Source organism: Scomber scombrus, chromosome 14 (assembly GCF_963691925.1).
Source record: "Scomber scombrus chromosome 14, fScoSco1.1, whole genome shotgun sequence".
NCBI lineage: Eukaryota > Metazoa > Chordata > Actinopteri > Scombriformes > Scombridae > Scomber > Scomber scombrus.
In genome coordinates, this window is record NC_084983.1 from 10,074,998 (window position 1) to 10,086,537 (window position 11,540).

An 11,540-nucleotide genomic window follows, 5' to 3' on the forward strand; every position below is an offset into this window, starting at 1 on the left:
ACAGAGGATCGTTTCTTATAAATTATATTTTAGGGTGTATAAAATAAGGTGAAAATGGGGGTAACAGTCTTTGTGCACATACATATACAGCAGTTTCATGCAGAAAATTTGGCAGTTTCATCATATGAAAGAAGGTGCTGTCGTACATAGTGTCGGTATATCCATGCGTACACTCATCACCATGAAAGTGTATTATATAAAATCCACAGTCTGTCTGAAACAACTCCAGCTTGTCAACCATAGTTTATCTTTAATGATGAGTCTTATTTCCTTTTTTCAAATGCTGATTAATGGCATTTGTATGTATCTTTAACTGTTTGAGTTTGGGATATAACGTCAAACAGAATGAGGTCCATTAAGGTTCAAGGAGTGGAAAAATGCTGAATTTTAATGCACAAGGTGGGTCAACTAGTCATTTAATGCTATTAACTATAATGATATAAAGCACTGGTAATGTTGAGTTTGAAGTTGAGCAGGAAAGAGAATACATTTAAACACAGATGGAAAAAAAAACATCGAAGCATCAAATCCTGTGGTGACGTGCATGCAATCAGTCATTTCTTCAATTTATATAATTCACGGTTCAGGAGCTGGAGTCAATCCCAGCACACTGCAGGTGGAAGAGACAACAGTTCACAGGGTTTATTTACTATCACACAATCACATTCACACCTGTGGGCATTTCAGTATAAGTTAAGTCACCTGAATTAAACGTGTCCAGAAAGAAAGATTTCACATAAAACAGACGCATTGTGCTGTTTAATGACCAACAACTGATCTTCAAGCCCTGTGGAAAGAATGCAACCCACACTGTTATTTAAAAAGTTTAAAAAAGAAAAACACTCGGGTATAGACAGATTTTACATCCATGTATCCGCTTGTTTGGGTTGCTGAGGTGTAAAAGAGAAAGGAAATAACGCCACATTTTGACACAATCTTTTAAGTTAATAAAAACGTTACATTAAAAAAATAATAATTTTAGTCCACAAAAGGTCTTCCAGTGACCTTCACAGTGATGGCAATAGTTTCCTGTAAACCTGGAAATCTGATTCCCCAGAGGGAGTATTAGTCTCTTACATGTACACTGGTTAACCCATCGCTCATGTTTGGAGCAGGTGTTCCTTCAGTTGATGCACAGTAAAAGAAAGAAAAGAGAGGGGAAAAAAAGCTGTGCAGTCGTTAGTGAGCATATCCACGTGTGATGTGGGCAGCGGGTCGTCGTTAGTGTCCTGTATCCAGGTCCCTCATGTATTCCTGAAGAGCCTGCAGCCTGGCATCAATCTCCGACAGCTCAGCGCCCGTATCCATGGATCCCTCTGGGGTTTGGAGATGGAAAATGATAATAAGATGCTGGATTTGTTTTTTTAAGAAGTAGAATGATTGAAAATCATTAAAATACAGTAAAAATAAGACTTGTGATGGGTCACCTTTGTCCTTCATTCTGTGTGACGGAGTGCTGCATAATGGCTTCCTGGTGAGAAGGCCTCCTCTGGACTATGAACAGATAAATCACACATTAAAGTCCCCAGTTCAACAGAACTTTTTAGAAGCGTTTTTAGCTTCAATACTGTGATGAATTTCCCTTTGAAACTGAATATTTGAGCAAAGGGATTTAAATCAAATCCTATGCATTTGATTTGACTCAAAAGTGGCTGACAGACTAATGTGATATGGAGCTGCAGAGAGAAACTGAGCTGTAGAGGACTGCGCTCTTCCTCCCCCGTTGTTAGATGAGGAGGAGGATGAGGCAGTTTTTGCCCACTGATATCCGAACACATCCTTTCCTATCTCTTTACATTAATAACGTGACACTCACCGCACTGGGGCCATTGAAAGTCTGTTTTCTTCCCCTGTAAACACAGAAAACATTCAAATGAGCAGTTAAAACAAAACTTCACACAGAACAGCGTAATTCCAAACACTGAACTTCACCTGAACATCGCATTGGCCATTTCGTCCATATCCACTAACGAGCTTTCGGATGAGTTCCTGCTCCCTCTCCGCTCCAGAGATAAACTCCTGCCTCTGCTGCCAGACCGGGTCATGTGAGGATAGGCCTCTCTGGAACGTGAGCGCCCTCTCTCAGGGACAATGGGTGACGTCAGCATGTCCCTCCGCACTTTCCTCTGTCTGACACAGGACGCAGGGTTGACAGTAATGATACCACATCAAATACGGGTGTACAGTCAAACATGTCGGACCAAATGTAAAAGGAAACCAACTTTTTGATGTCTGCTTCCTTCTGCCTGCGCTGTCTGTCCTGGATGTAAGCGGTTGGGTCAAAGCGTGCCCGTGACCCTGCAAGATAGTAAGTAGCAAAACTGAGATCTAATTACCCTTTGCAAACAAAACAAATAAATAAAATTAAATGTATTTATACACTACAAATATGTTGTTACGTAGCAACAACATCATGACGAGAGCTGGTACCGGTGGGAGAAGGTGACGGCCTCGGTATCCGAGCACGAGGTCCAGAGGAGTCTGCTCTTCTTCCTCTCTCCTCTAACCTTTGCCCTCTGTCCTCCATCCGTTCTCTGGATCCCGAGCGAGCCCTGACGTTCCCGTACCCGGACCTTCTCTCGCGGGAGAGAGAGCGATAGATTTCCCCATCGACTCGAGAGCTGGCGTGACCGGAAACAGGCGTCACTCTGCTGCAGGCACATGTAGAGGGTATGAACTCAGTGAGTAAATAAGATTTAAGATATGAAAATGTTTAGTCCATATTGTAAGTGAAAGATTGAAAGAGTAAAGAGAATAAGGATATAGTACACGCTTAGATTGTCTAACCCTCTCCGTAGTAGCGCCAGTTCGTTGGTGAGACTCTTGACACGAACGCGGAGAGCCAACTCGGACGACCTCAGCTCCTCCAACTAACCAGCGCAGGGGTAAAACATTGTTAAAACCATGAGAGTGACAGATGAAAAATCAATCAGATGTCCATTTCAACAGCAGAAGGGGTCCACCTGCTCCATCAAGAGTCGCTGCTCCTGGCATCTCTTGCTCGCCGAGCGTTGGCTTTTGGCCCTCTCCTTGACAAGCTGCTCCTCCAGCGTCCTCACCACATCTCTGCCCCTCCGGTCCTCTCGTGCAGGCACGGATCCATCACCGCTGATCTGCAGTCGCTCCAGCACCTTGGCTATTGCCTCTTTCTCTTCTTTTACCAGAGCGAGCCTTTAAGACAGTAGGAGACATCTTAAAATAAACACACACACAAAAAAAGATCATATCGATCATGGTGATGTAAAGGTAACCTACTCTGCTCGTAGCCGGTGTATTTCCAGTTCTGCAGATTTATTAACCCCATGAGAGGTGAGAGCGCTGAGCTCAGCCCTCAGAGCTCTTATTTCCTTCTGCAGCATAGCCGGGTCAGGCTTACCCGCATAGGGCAGCGGCAAGGGGTAGTGTATCCTGTAAATACAAAATAATAAGCAAACCAAGACAGTTATTACAACAGACGCAATCAACATACACAAAAAAAGAAGCTCTAAATCGTGTTTTATTTGACTATATGAACTTTGCCAAAGACACCAACCTGTCAAACTCCACGGTGTAAATGAGGATTAGATATCTTTTGGCAGTGAGAGCAGATGACTGCTGATGGCTGCGAGGGCGACTAACCACTCCAGCTTTTCTGTTACGAAGCAGCTCCAGGTCAGCATAGGTCAGGAGGTCGAGTGTAACAGAATCACTCGTCTGCAGAAAAAGCTCAAGTTAATTTTGTATCATCAGAGAGGGGATAGATTTCATGTCCAGATATTATTGGGAGGAGGGGACTTATAAAGGATTGTTAATGTTTTAATGACATCTTAATTATAACTGTTACTTTTTCATTTCTGCTTGACACTAACATGTGCAGCAAAAAAAAGAAAGTAAACACTCAAAAATAGTATAAATGATGTGTTTTTCTCAGAGGAAAAAGTTGACTTAGTTAACGTCAGATAAGACACGGAGCTGTTTTTTTGTCTGTTACTGCTGAATAATTTTTGTAGTTTGTGATTTTTGTTGAAGCCACTGAACATGTCCCTCACAGACAGTACTGAGTGTCCTGTGTCTGTCCACTTGAAACTGAATCGTAATGTACCAACATTTCCAACAGTTTCTTTTATTTTCCTCCAGCCTCCCCTCGACCTCTGTTCTTGTGTGTGAATGAAAAGGAGAAAGGGAACAGGACAGCTCAGGATAACTGTAGATTTTTCGCTCAAGTGGAAACGTTGAAGTTGAATGAACACGTCTCTGCCTCGGCTCACACAGCCTGGGGCGAATTCTGTGTCTGTTCACATCTCTCTATTGGCTCTGTGTGCACTACCTCTATTTTATTGTATTTTGTACCTTCAGACATACCTTTCTAACAGCTGATTCCAACATGCTACAGAAAATGGGAAACTGCTTGAAGTTGCCGGTTTTGCGGGTGAGATCTTCAATGTCTGTGAAAAAAAAGAATTAAATAGCATGAATGGGACTGTTTGTGCCTGCAATGACATTAAATCTACGATCATCTGATGCTACTTACATGCTGGATCAAACTCCCCCCTCCATTGATCCGCTGTCATAGAGTCGGAGACTTCCACTATTAGCACACCCTTCTCCAGCTCTACCTTCACAGCAAACTCCACTCCACGAAATACGATATCCTCCATTATCTCAGAGCCCTCCTCCATCGCTCGGGCTCTGTGGAGGAGAAATAAAATGATTTCTGTGAATTCAGTTGGATCTGTTAGTGGATGATTTTACAGTCTTCTCTGTGATAAACAACATGTCACAGAGCTGCATACATCTGAATGAACACCTAGATCTAAAGCCTGATCAAAACTAACTTTCAGCATCTTGGGTGGGTTCATGGCCTAAAGTCCATTACCCCAAAATATTTAGTTTACTGTCAGAGACTGAAACCATAAAATATTCACATTTAAGAAGCTGGAATCAGAGAATTTAGACTTTAAGTTCTTCAAAAAAACAACAACAATCCATTATCATTAATTGACTAATTGTTGCAGGACTATATTTATAGGACAGTAAACTGAATATTTTTGTGCTGTGGATGAAACGAGACATTTGAGATCATCACCTTGGTTTTGGGAAACTGTGATTGGCATGTTTTACAATTTTCTGACATTTACAGGCCCAAACAACTGATCGATTAGTAGAGAAAATTATTTATAGATAAATGGATTATGACAATAATCGTTTGTTGCAGCTATGGAAGACTTTTTGCTCCACTGTAGAATAGGATGAGCTGAAACGTCTAATTGGTTAATTGACTAGTTGATTTTTGATGCAACAATTATGATCGATAAGTTAAATAACCCAAACTACCAAGAATATGCTGTTTCCCGAAGAGCCAGACTGATATATCGGTTAGTCATTATTATCGGCTGATCCAGGCCTATCACTTGTATATCGGTATCGGCATACATGTTGTACAATATGCATTGATATTTTATTTTAAGTTATATAGGCAGCATTTAATGTATATTTATACATTAATATATTATCCTTTTTCTTAATTCAAGTTTAATATATACGTACATGTTTTTTTGTTGTTTTATTATTTATAGGAATTTATAATTATAATTCCCAGTGACATTTACTGTTTCAGTACACTAATGTTCTGTTTGATAACCACACTGTAAACAATTTGCATTTTATATATATACACACATACATATATATATATATATATATATATATATATATATATATATATATATATATATATATATACATACATATATACATACATATATATATACATACATACATATATATATACATACATATATACATACATACATATATACATACATATATATATTTATATACACACACATACATACATATATATATATATATACACACACACATACATATATATATATATATATATATATATATATATATATACACACACACATACATACATATATATATACACACACACACATACATATATATAAATAAATAAATAAGATTATCAACCAATATATTGAAATCTGAATTTTTTAATTCCCTATTATCGGTATCGGTCGGGCTCTAGTTTCCAGCTCCTTAAATGTGAATATTTGCTGGTTTTCTTCTATGATAGTAGACTGAATATCTTGTATGAATATCAAAAAACAAGCTGTTGTCACTTTTTTGATGATTATTGGTTAATGGAAGAGAATATTATCTTTTATTCTTGATTACTTATTAGGTAAATATCTTTAGTTGTAGCCCTTGATGGAGGTGTTTTTATCTTTAATTTATGACTACAAAATAGAGCATTTTTAACATTTTTATGTAATTATTGTGGCTTTCTGTCCTGTCTCACACAGCCTGTCGTGTCCTAAACACACCGCAGGGGGCGATAGCGAGTCGGTTAGAAAAGGTCTCATCGTTTTTATTGAAAAGTTCAGGTTGATGGCTCATTTATGATCACATGTGGAGGACTCGGCGCAGGTCTCCAATCATGTTTTACGAGGTAAGTTATGAACTACGTCTCTTTCGCTGCATTATAATGCTGTTTAAAGATTCACTTTCTCCCGTGAAACAGAGAGAAAGAGACAGTGTTACCTTTATGTTTCAGCGCACAGTCAAACACAGCAGCCCTGCCTGTTTAGCTCGTTGACACTTCACAGCACTCTTGTTAGTTCAGTTTGAGGCTCTTGAAGCTCATAAACGCGGATTTTCTCCTGATTCTCCAGTAATTTGTCGACTACAGTGAACAACATCTCCGCTCCGGTAACTCGTCGGTAGCTACGGTTAGCTAGCATGGACGTTGCCGTAGTGAGCAGCTAGTCAAACCGAGTTATCTGTGAAGTCAAGCTCGTACCGTCTCCCGGTGTGCTGATAACCGGCAAAGAAAAAAGACGGTAACGTTACCTTTGGGTGCAGCGATGCTCCGTTAGTGAGGTTTAAGTTGTCAACTAAAGGGCTGCTTGGTGGGGAAACATCGCGGTGAGTTAGCCAGGTTAGGTTAAATGAAGCTGCTGGGTTGATGCGACACACTCCAGTTCAGAGACTGTTTGTAAACCACCGGCACCGTGGAGACCGGAGACTGGAGCGGTTAAACAACCGGGAACCGTTAAATTCTTCTTCTTCACTTTGCTCTGCCTCCGCTGCTTCTTCTTCTTCTATATTTAGACAAAGGCTCGATACCGCTCAGGGTTACTGCTGCCCTCCACAGGTCAGATTAAGACACTGCAGACACACCGGCTAACCGAGTAACCAAGAGACACTACCTCAAACAAACAAATTAACTAACAAACAAATTAACAAACAGTAACAAACAAACAGTAACAAACAAACAAACAGTAACTAACACATTTACAAACAGACAGTAACAAACAAACAGTGACAAACAGTCAGTAACAAACGCTAGCAAACAAATTAACTAACTAACTAACAAACAGTCAGTACCAAACAAACAGTAACAAACAAATTAACAAACAGACAGTAACAAACAAACAGTCAGTACCAAACAAACAGTAACAAACAAATTAACAGACAGTAACAAACAAATAGTAACAAACAGATGGTAACTAACAAACAGTAACTAACAAATTAACAAACACATTAACAAACAGATGGTAACAAACAAACAGTACCTCCACAGTACAGCAGGGTAAAACATATACAGTCTATGGGGTACAAGATAAGGCTAAAAATACTGTAATAGTGGAGGAGGAAAAGTATATTTTGCATTTTATACATTATTTGACATTTATTTTCCCTGGTAAGTTTGTTTTTGTTAGAGATGGTTAACACAATAAAGAAACACAGAGAGCAGTACAGCAGGATGGGTTGGATTAGCAACAACAGGAGGTTGGGGGGGGGGGGCAACAGAAAGTGCTGGGGTTGTTTATGGATATCATTGATGTGTTGATCAAAGCGGAGTTAGTTGTGTAAAATGAGGTGTTGTAGAATGAGATAGAGATGGGGTTCAGTCCAGTATAGGGTGTGTTAATTTGCTCACAACCAGTTCAACTCAAGCAACTTTTCACATTTAGGACAGTATTAGCAGTATACGTATTTGTATATGTCAGAATAATAATGAAAGATACATTTTCTTCTTGGTAATTAACAGTATTGTGTCTGAACAAACTTCCCTGTTGTCATTATAAGCATTTATGTGCTCACTGATGCTGTTTTGTTAAGTGGTTAATGGATGCTGTTTTGTTAAGTGGTTAATAGCACATTTACAGAAAACAAGTGCTTCCTGTAAATATTTGATAAATGTTTGCACCTGTTGCGTAAGATCAGAGCTGACCCTGTCCTCTGCACGTCTTCACTCAGTCTTAGTGAAGGGCTGTTTCCACGGAGACGTTGTTCACCCGTAAGGGAAAAAAAAAAAACTTGAGTGACTGAGTCTGAAGTCTGAGGTCCTCACTGCCGGTCTGTAGAGAAAAACACAGGTGGTGCAGGAGTGTGACCTGGAGTGCGTGTGTGTGTGTGTGCTGAAGAATGACTGTCAGCTCATGAGGACTGAGAATTTTGGTCTTCCCATGCAGAACTCCGCATGGAAGAAACACAAAAGTTGCGGGACTTCATCTCTTCTTCCTATGACCCCAAAGAACCCTCAGCAGTGGCTTCAGGTGGTCGGACATGCAGGTTTGTTTATCTTGCCTTTTGCGTCCCTCAAAGTAACTCACTGGTTTTTTTGCGTCTCTCTCCTCTGAGTCTCCTTTTCCTTGCTCCAGGAAGCTTTCATGTTGGGGATTATGGTACGCTGCTGAAGAGGTTTTGTGAAGGGGAGCGACAGTGTTACCTGAAGCTGATGGAGGACACTTTGAGACCCTTTGTCCCAGCCTACTATGGTGTGGTGCAGCGGGACGAGCAGGATTACAACATGATGGATAACTTGCTGACCCATTTTAACACACCGGCCATCATGGACTGCAAGATGGGCAGCCGGTAAGTTTGTATTATTAGCAGTTAACGTCACCGGGAGCAACTGAATGAATTTATATTTTACATCTAGTGATGCAATCAGCAGAAAAAGAACAGATCATTCCTCAATATATAACAAATGAGTATCTTTAATGACAGATTATATCATTGGGTTTCTTTGAAGCTTTTTTTTTTCACATGTATAATGAGCCTTACATACAAATTATATGCAAGTGACTCCAGTCTTTAAGGCAGTCTGTTTAATGTTAGCACCTACCAGGAGGAGGAGCTGCTGATGGCCCAAGAGCGGCCCCAGCCTCGTAAGGACATGTATGAGAAGATGGTGACGGTGGACCCAGAGGCTCCGACAGATCAGGAACGAGCCCAACAGGCAGTGCTAAAAACCAGGTACATGCAGTGGAGGGAGACCCTGAGCTCCACAGCAACTCTGGGTTTCCGTATCGAAGGATTCAGGGTAAGCTCCAAAATGGTTATTGAATTCATAGATATGAACAAAGTGTAAATGCTCCTAGGTTAACAATCTTTGAAAAAAAACAGTTTGTTTTTTTGCTGCAATAAATATATTATTTGGTTGTAATTCCTTAATGTGTAAATGTCCTGTACAGAAGGCTAACGAAGAATGTCACACAAACTTCAAAAGGACCAAAAGCAGAGAACAAGTGACGGAAGCCCTCGGCAACTTTGTGGAGTCCAATACGCACATCGTGGTAAGTGTGACCGTCACTGACTTTGATTTACTTGTGTATTTCTCTTTCTTTCGTCTCTTGTTAATCTTGCGTCATTCTCTTCAGTGGGGCTATCTAAGACGGTTAAAACAGTTGCGGCAGGAGTTGGAGACGTCCAACTTCTTCAAGACACATGAGGTTAGTGTATTCAGTGTATTCGATGTACACTGCACACTGATCTTGTTCCAAAAGAGCTATATTGGAAATGCACCATGTATTTTTGAGCCTATTTTTTTGTCTTACATTTGTCCCTGCAGGTTGTAGGTAGTTCTTTACTGTTTGTGCATGACTGGAACGGGCGAACAGGCATCTGGATGATTGACTTTGGAAAGACAGTGGCTTTGCCGGCACCCCTCACCTTGGACCACCGCACTCCCTGGGTGGAGGGCAATCGAGAAGATGGCTACCTGTGGGGTCTGGACAACCTCATCGATATATTGGCCAACATGCTGCCACTGACCTGAAGACAACGTGAAAAGAATTTGCGGAAATTTACTCTCAATCCTTCTTTCACCTCTCGTTGTGACTGCAGATGGATTGGTTTCTGAAATGGTTGTTGTCTGAATTGAGGAAATTAACTTTAGGGAAATATAGTAATGAGGGTGTAAAATGGAAGATGTGGTTGATTACAATAACAAGAAACATTGCAAAAAATAAGTGAACGCCGGAATTTGCGCTATTACGTAAAGAAATACTTTCCAGAACAGACTTTTTTCAATAAATCAGGCCAAAGTCTCTGTTTAAATGAAATCAGTGTTTTATGAGATCCCTGAACAACCTGAGCCTTTCCAGTGAATCCAGTGTGACTGCTGATTAGAGCAATGCTCAGCTGCACTGCACTGACACTGAGCCAAGCACAGTCTCAGTTTCCAGCTTCACTAGGAGACATCCGGCTCTACTGTGTCGAGATGTCTCATTATTTCAGGAAACGTAGCACTTGCAATTATGAGCCAAAAATATGGACGCCTCCTCTGACTTGAGATGATCAGTAGTTAAAATATCACAGTGTCATTAAAATGGTGCTAAAACTACAATGCCAAAAAGTGCACTGCTATTTCATTATTTCATTACTATTTCACCATCACTTAAGGTTTAAATGCATCATTTGCATAAATATGATTTTGGCTTATGGCTTATTACACATTGACACATTCACATTAGATTGTTAAAAAAACATTGCAATTTTCATACTTTGGTGATAGGATCCCGCTGTTAAGAAATTTTAACTTCATAGTTTAGACCAGTTTTAGTCCCACAATATTAGACCTTTGCATATACTATAGTGATTTACGGGGTTGATGGTTTAATTTTATAACATTTTATATTATTTTCAGGCTTGTCTTTGTACTTTTAATTAACTTTTATGAGGAGTGAAAAGCTGTGAAATGTTCTTGTCTCATCTAAAAGTCCAACTTAAGATGGAAAGGTAGCAACAGTGGTTAAACATTATATGATGCATTGTTACTATGATCGGTAATATTGCAAGACAATATTTCTACATTAATCAATTTAATTACCATTGATTAGAATTTATGCTTTTATATGCTATCAACAAAATTTTATGATTGGATTGTTGTCTGTGTCACGTTGATGTTTGGATATTTTTTGGATGCAAACTCTCCTCATGTATTCTGTCTGTTGGTGACATCTTAACAAAAACTTTCTGGTTGAAATGTGCATCTGTCTCAGTGTCAGTTATTGATTGCAGTGATTCTGCAAACCTCCCGAAACTCAAGAAGCTGTTTTTATTCCCTTCTGAGAAACAAAGGTCGATGACATTTAATGTTTGTACTCTGTTTTGGATCACTGAAAACAATCAAACAGATTGTGATCTTTGCATTTCAGCTTTCAAACCCAATCAGCCAAAAATAATTAACAAACTGCAGATTAGTCTGGATTAAGTTAATAGACCTAAAAATAGACCAATAA

The 11,540-nt window shown here is 39.7% G+C and overlaps 2 protein-coding genes across 3 annotated transcripts; one reads left to right on the forward strand and one right to left on the reverse strand.

The window, feature by feature from the left end:
• Nucleotides 1-42: 42 nt before the first annotated feature.
• Nucleotides 43-7,098, reverse strand: ccdc61 (coiled-coil domain containing 61). Of its 2 annotated transcripts, none has more exons than XM_062432673.1 (13): nucleotides 6,859-7,098; nucleotides 4,511-4,668; nucleotides 4,342-4,424; nucleotides 3,533-3,693; nucleotides 3,256-3,408; nucleotides 2,964-3,171; nucleotides 2,788-2,870; nucleotides 2,431-2,651; nucleotides 2,223-2,298; nucleotides 1,933-2,130; nucleotides 1,817-1,850; nucleotides 1,428-1,494; nucleotides 43-1,316 (listed from the first exon to the last, which is right to left on the reverse strand). In XM_062432673.1, exons 2-13 carry the CDS (start codon nucleotides 4,656-4,658, stop codon nucleotides 1,222-1,224), a joined length of 1,527 nt encoding a protein of 508 aa, XP_062288657.1. In that variant the 5' UTR covers nucleotides 4,659-4,668; nucleotides 6,859-7,098; the 3' UTR covers nucleotides 43-1,221. The 2 variants fall into 2 exon arrangements, with proteins under 2 accessions (XP_062288657.1, XP_062288656.1); XM_062432672.1 differs by having other exon boundaries at nucleotides 2,770-2,870.
• Nucleotides 6,339-11,288, forward strand: itpkca (inositol-trisphosphate 3-kinase Ca). The gene is made up of 7 exons (XM_062432675.1): nucleotides 6,339-6,457; nucleotides 8,487-8,586; nucleotides 8,676-8,889; nucleotides 9,136-9,340; nucleotides 9,492-9,593; nucleotides 9,678-9,749; nucleotides 9,869-11,288. Exons 1-7 carry the CDS (start codon nucleotides 6,416-6,418, stop codon nucleotides 10,073-10,075), a joined length of 942 nt encoding a protein of 313 aa, XP_062288659.1. The 5' UTR covers nucleotides 6,339-6,415; the 3' UTR covers nucleotides 10,076-11,288.
• The last annotated feature ends 252 nt before the right edge of the window (nucleotides 11,289-11,540 follow it).

Bases quoted from the DNA above. Each gene is read 5' to 3' on its own strand.
- ccdc61 (XM_062432672.1), bottom strand. From the start codon at position 4,658: ATGGAGGAGGGCTCTGAGATAATGGAGGATATCGTATTTCGTGGAGTG. The intron at 2,299-2,430 runs GTACCAGCTCTC...ACTATCTTGCAG, and splicing joins GCCGTCACCTTCTCCCACCG to GGTCACGGGCACGCTTTGAC. The intron at 1,317-1,427 runs GTGACCCATCAC...TCCAAACCCCAG, and splicing joins ACACAGAATGAAGGACAAAG to AGGGATCCATGGATACGGGC.
- itpkca (XM_062432675.1), top strand. From the start codon at position 6,416: ATGTGGAGGACTCGGCGCAGGTCTCCAATCATGTTTTACGAG. The intron at 8,890-9,135 runs GTAAGTTTGTAT...GTTTAATGTTAG, and splicing joins GACTGCAAGATGGGCAGCCG to CACCTACCAGGAGGAGGAGC. The intron at 9,750-9,868 runs GTTAGTGTATTC...TTGTCCCTGCAG, and splicing joins ACTTCTTCAAGACACATGAG to GTTGTAGGTAGTTCTTTACT.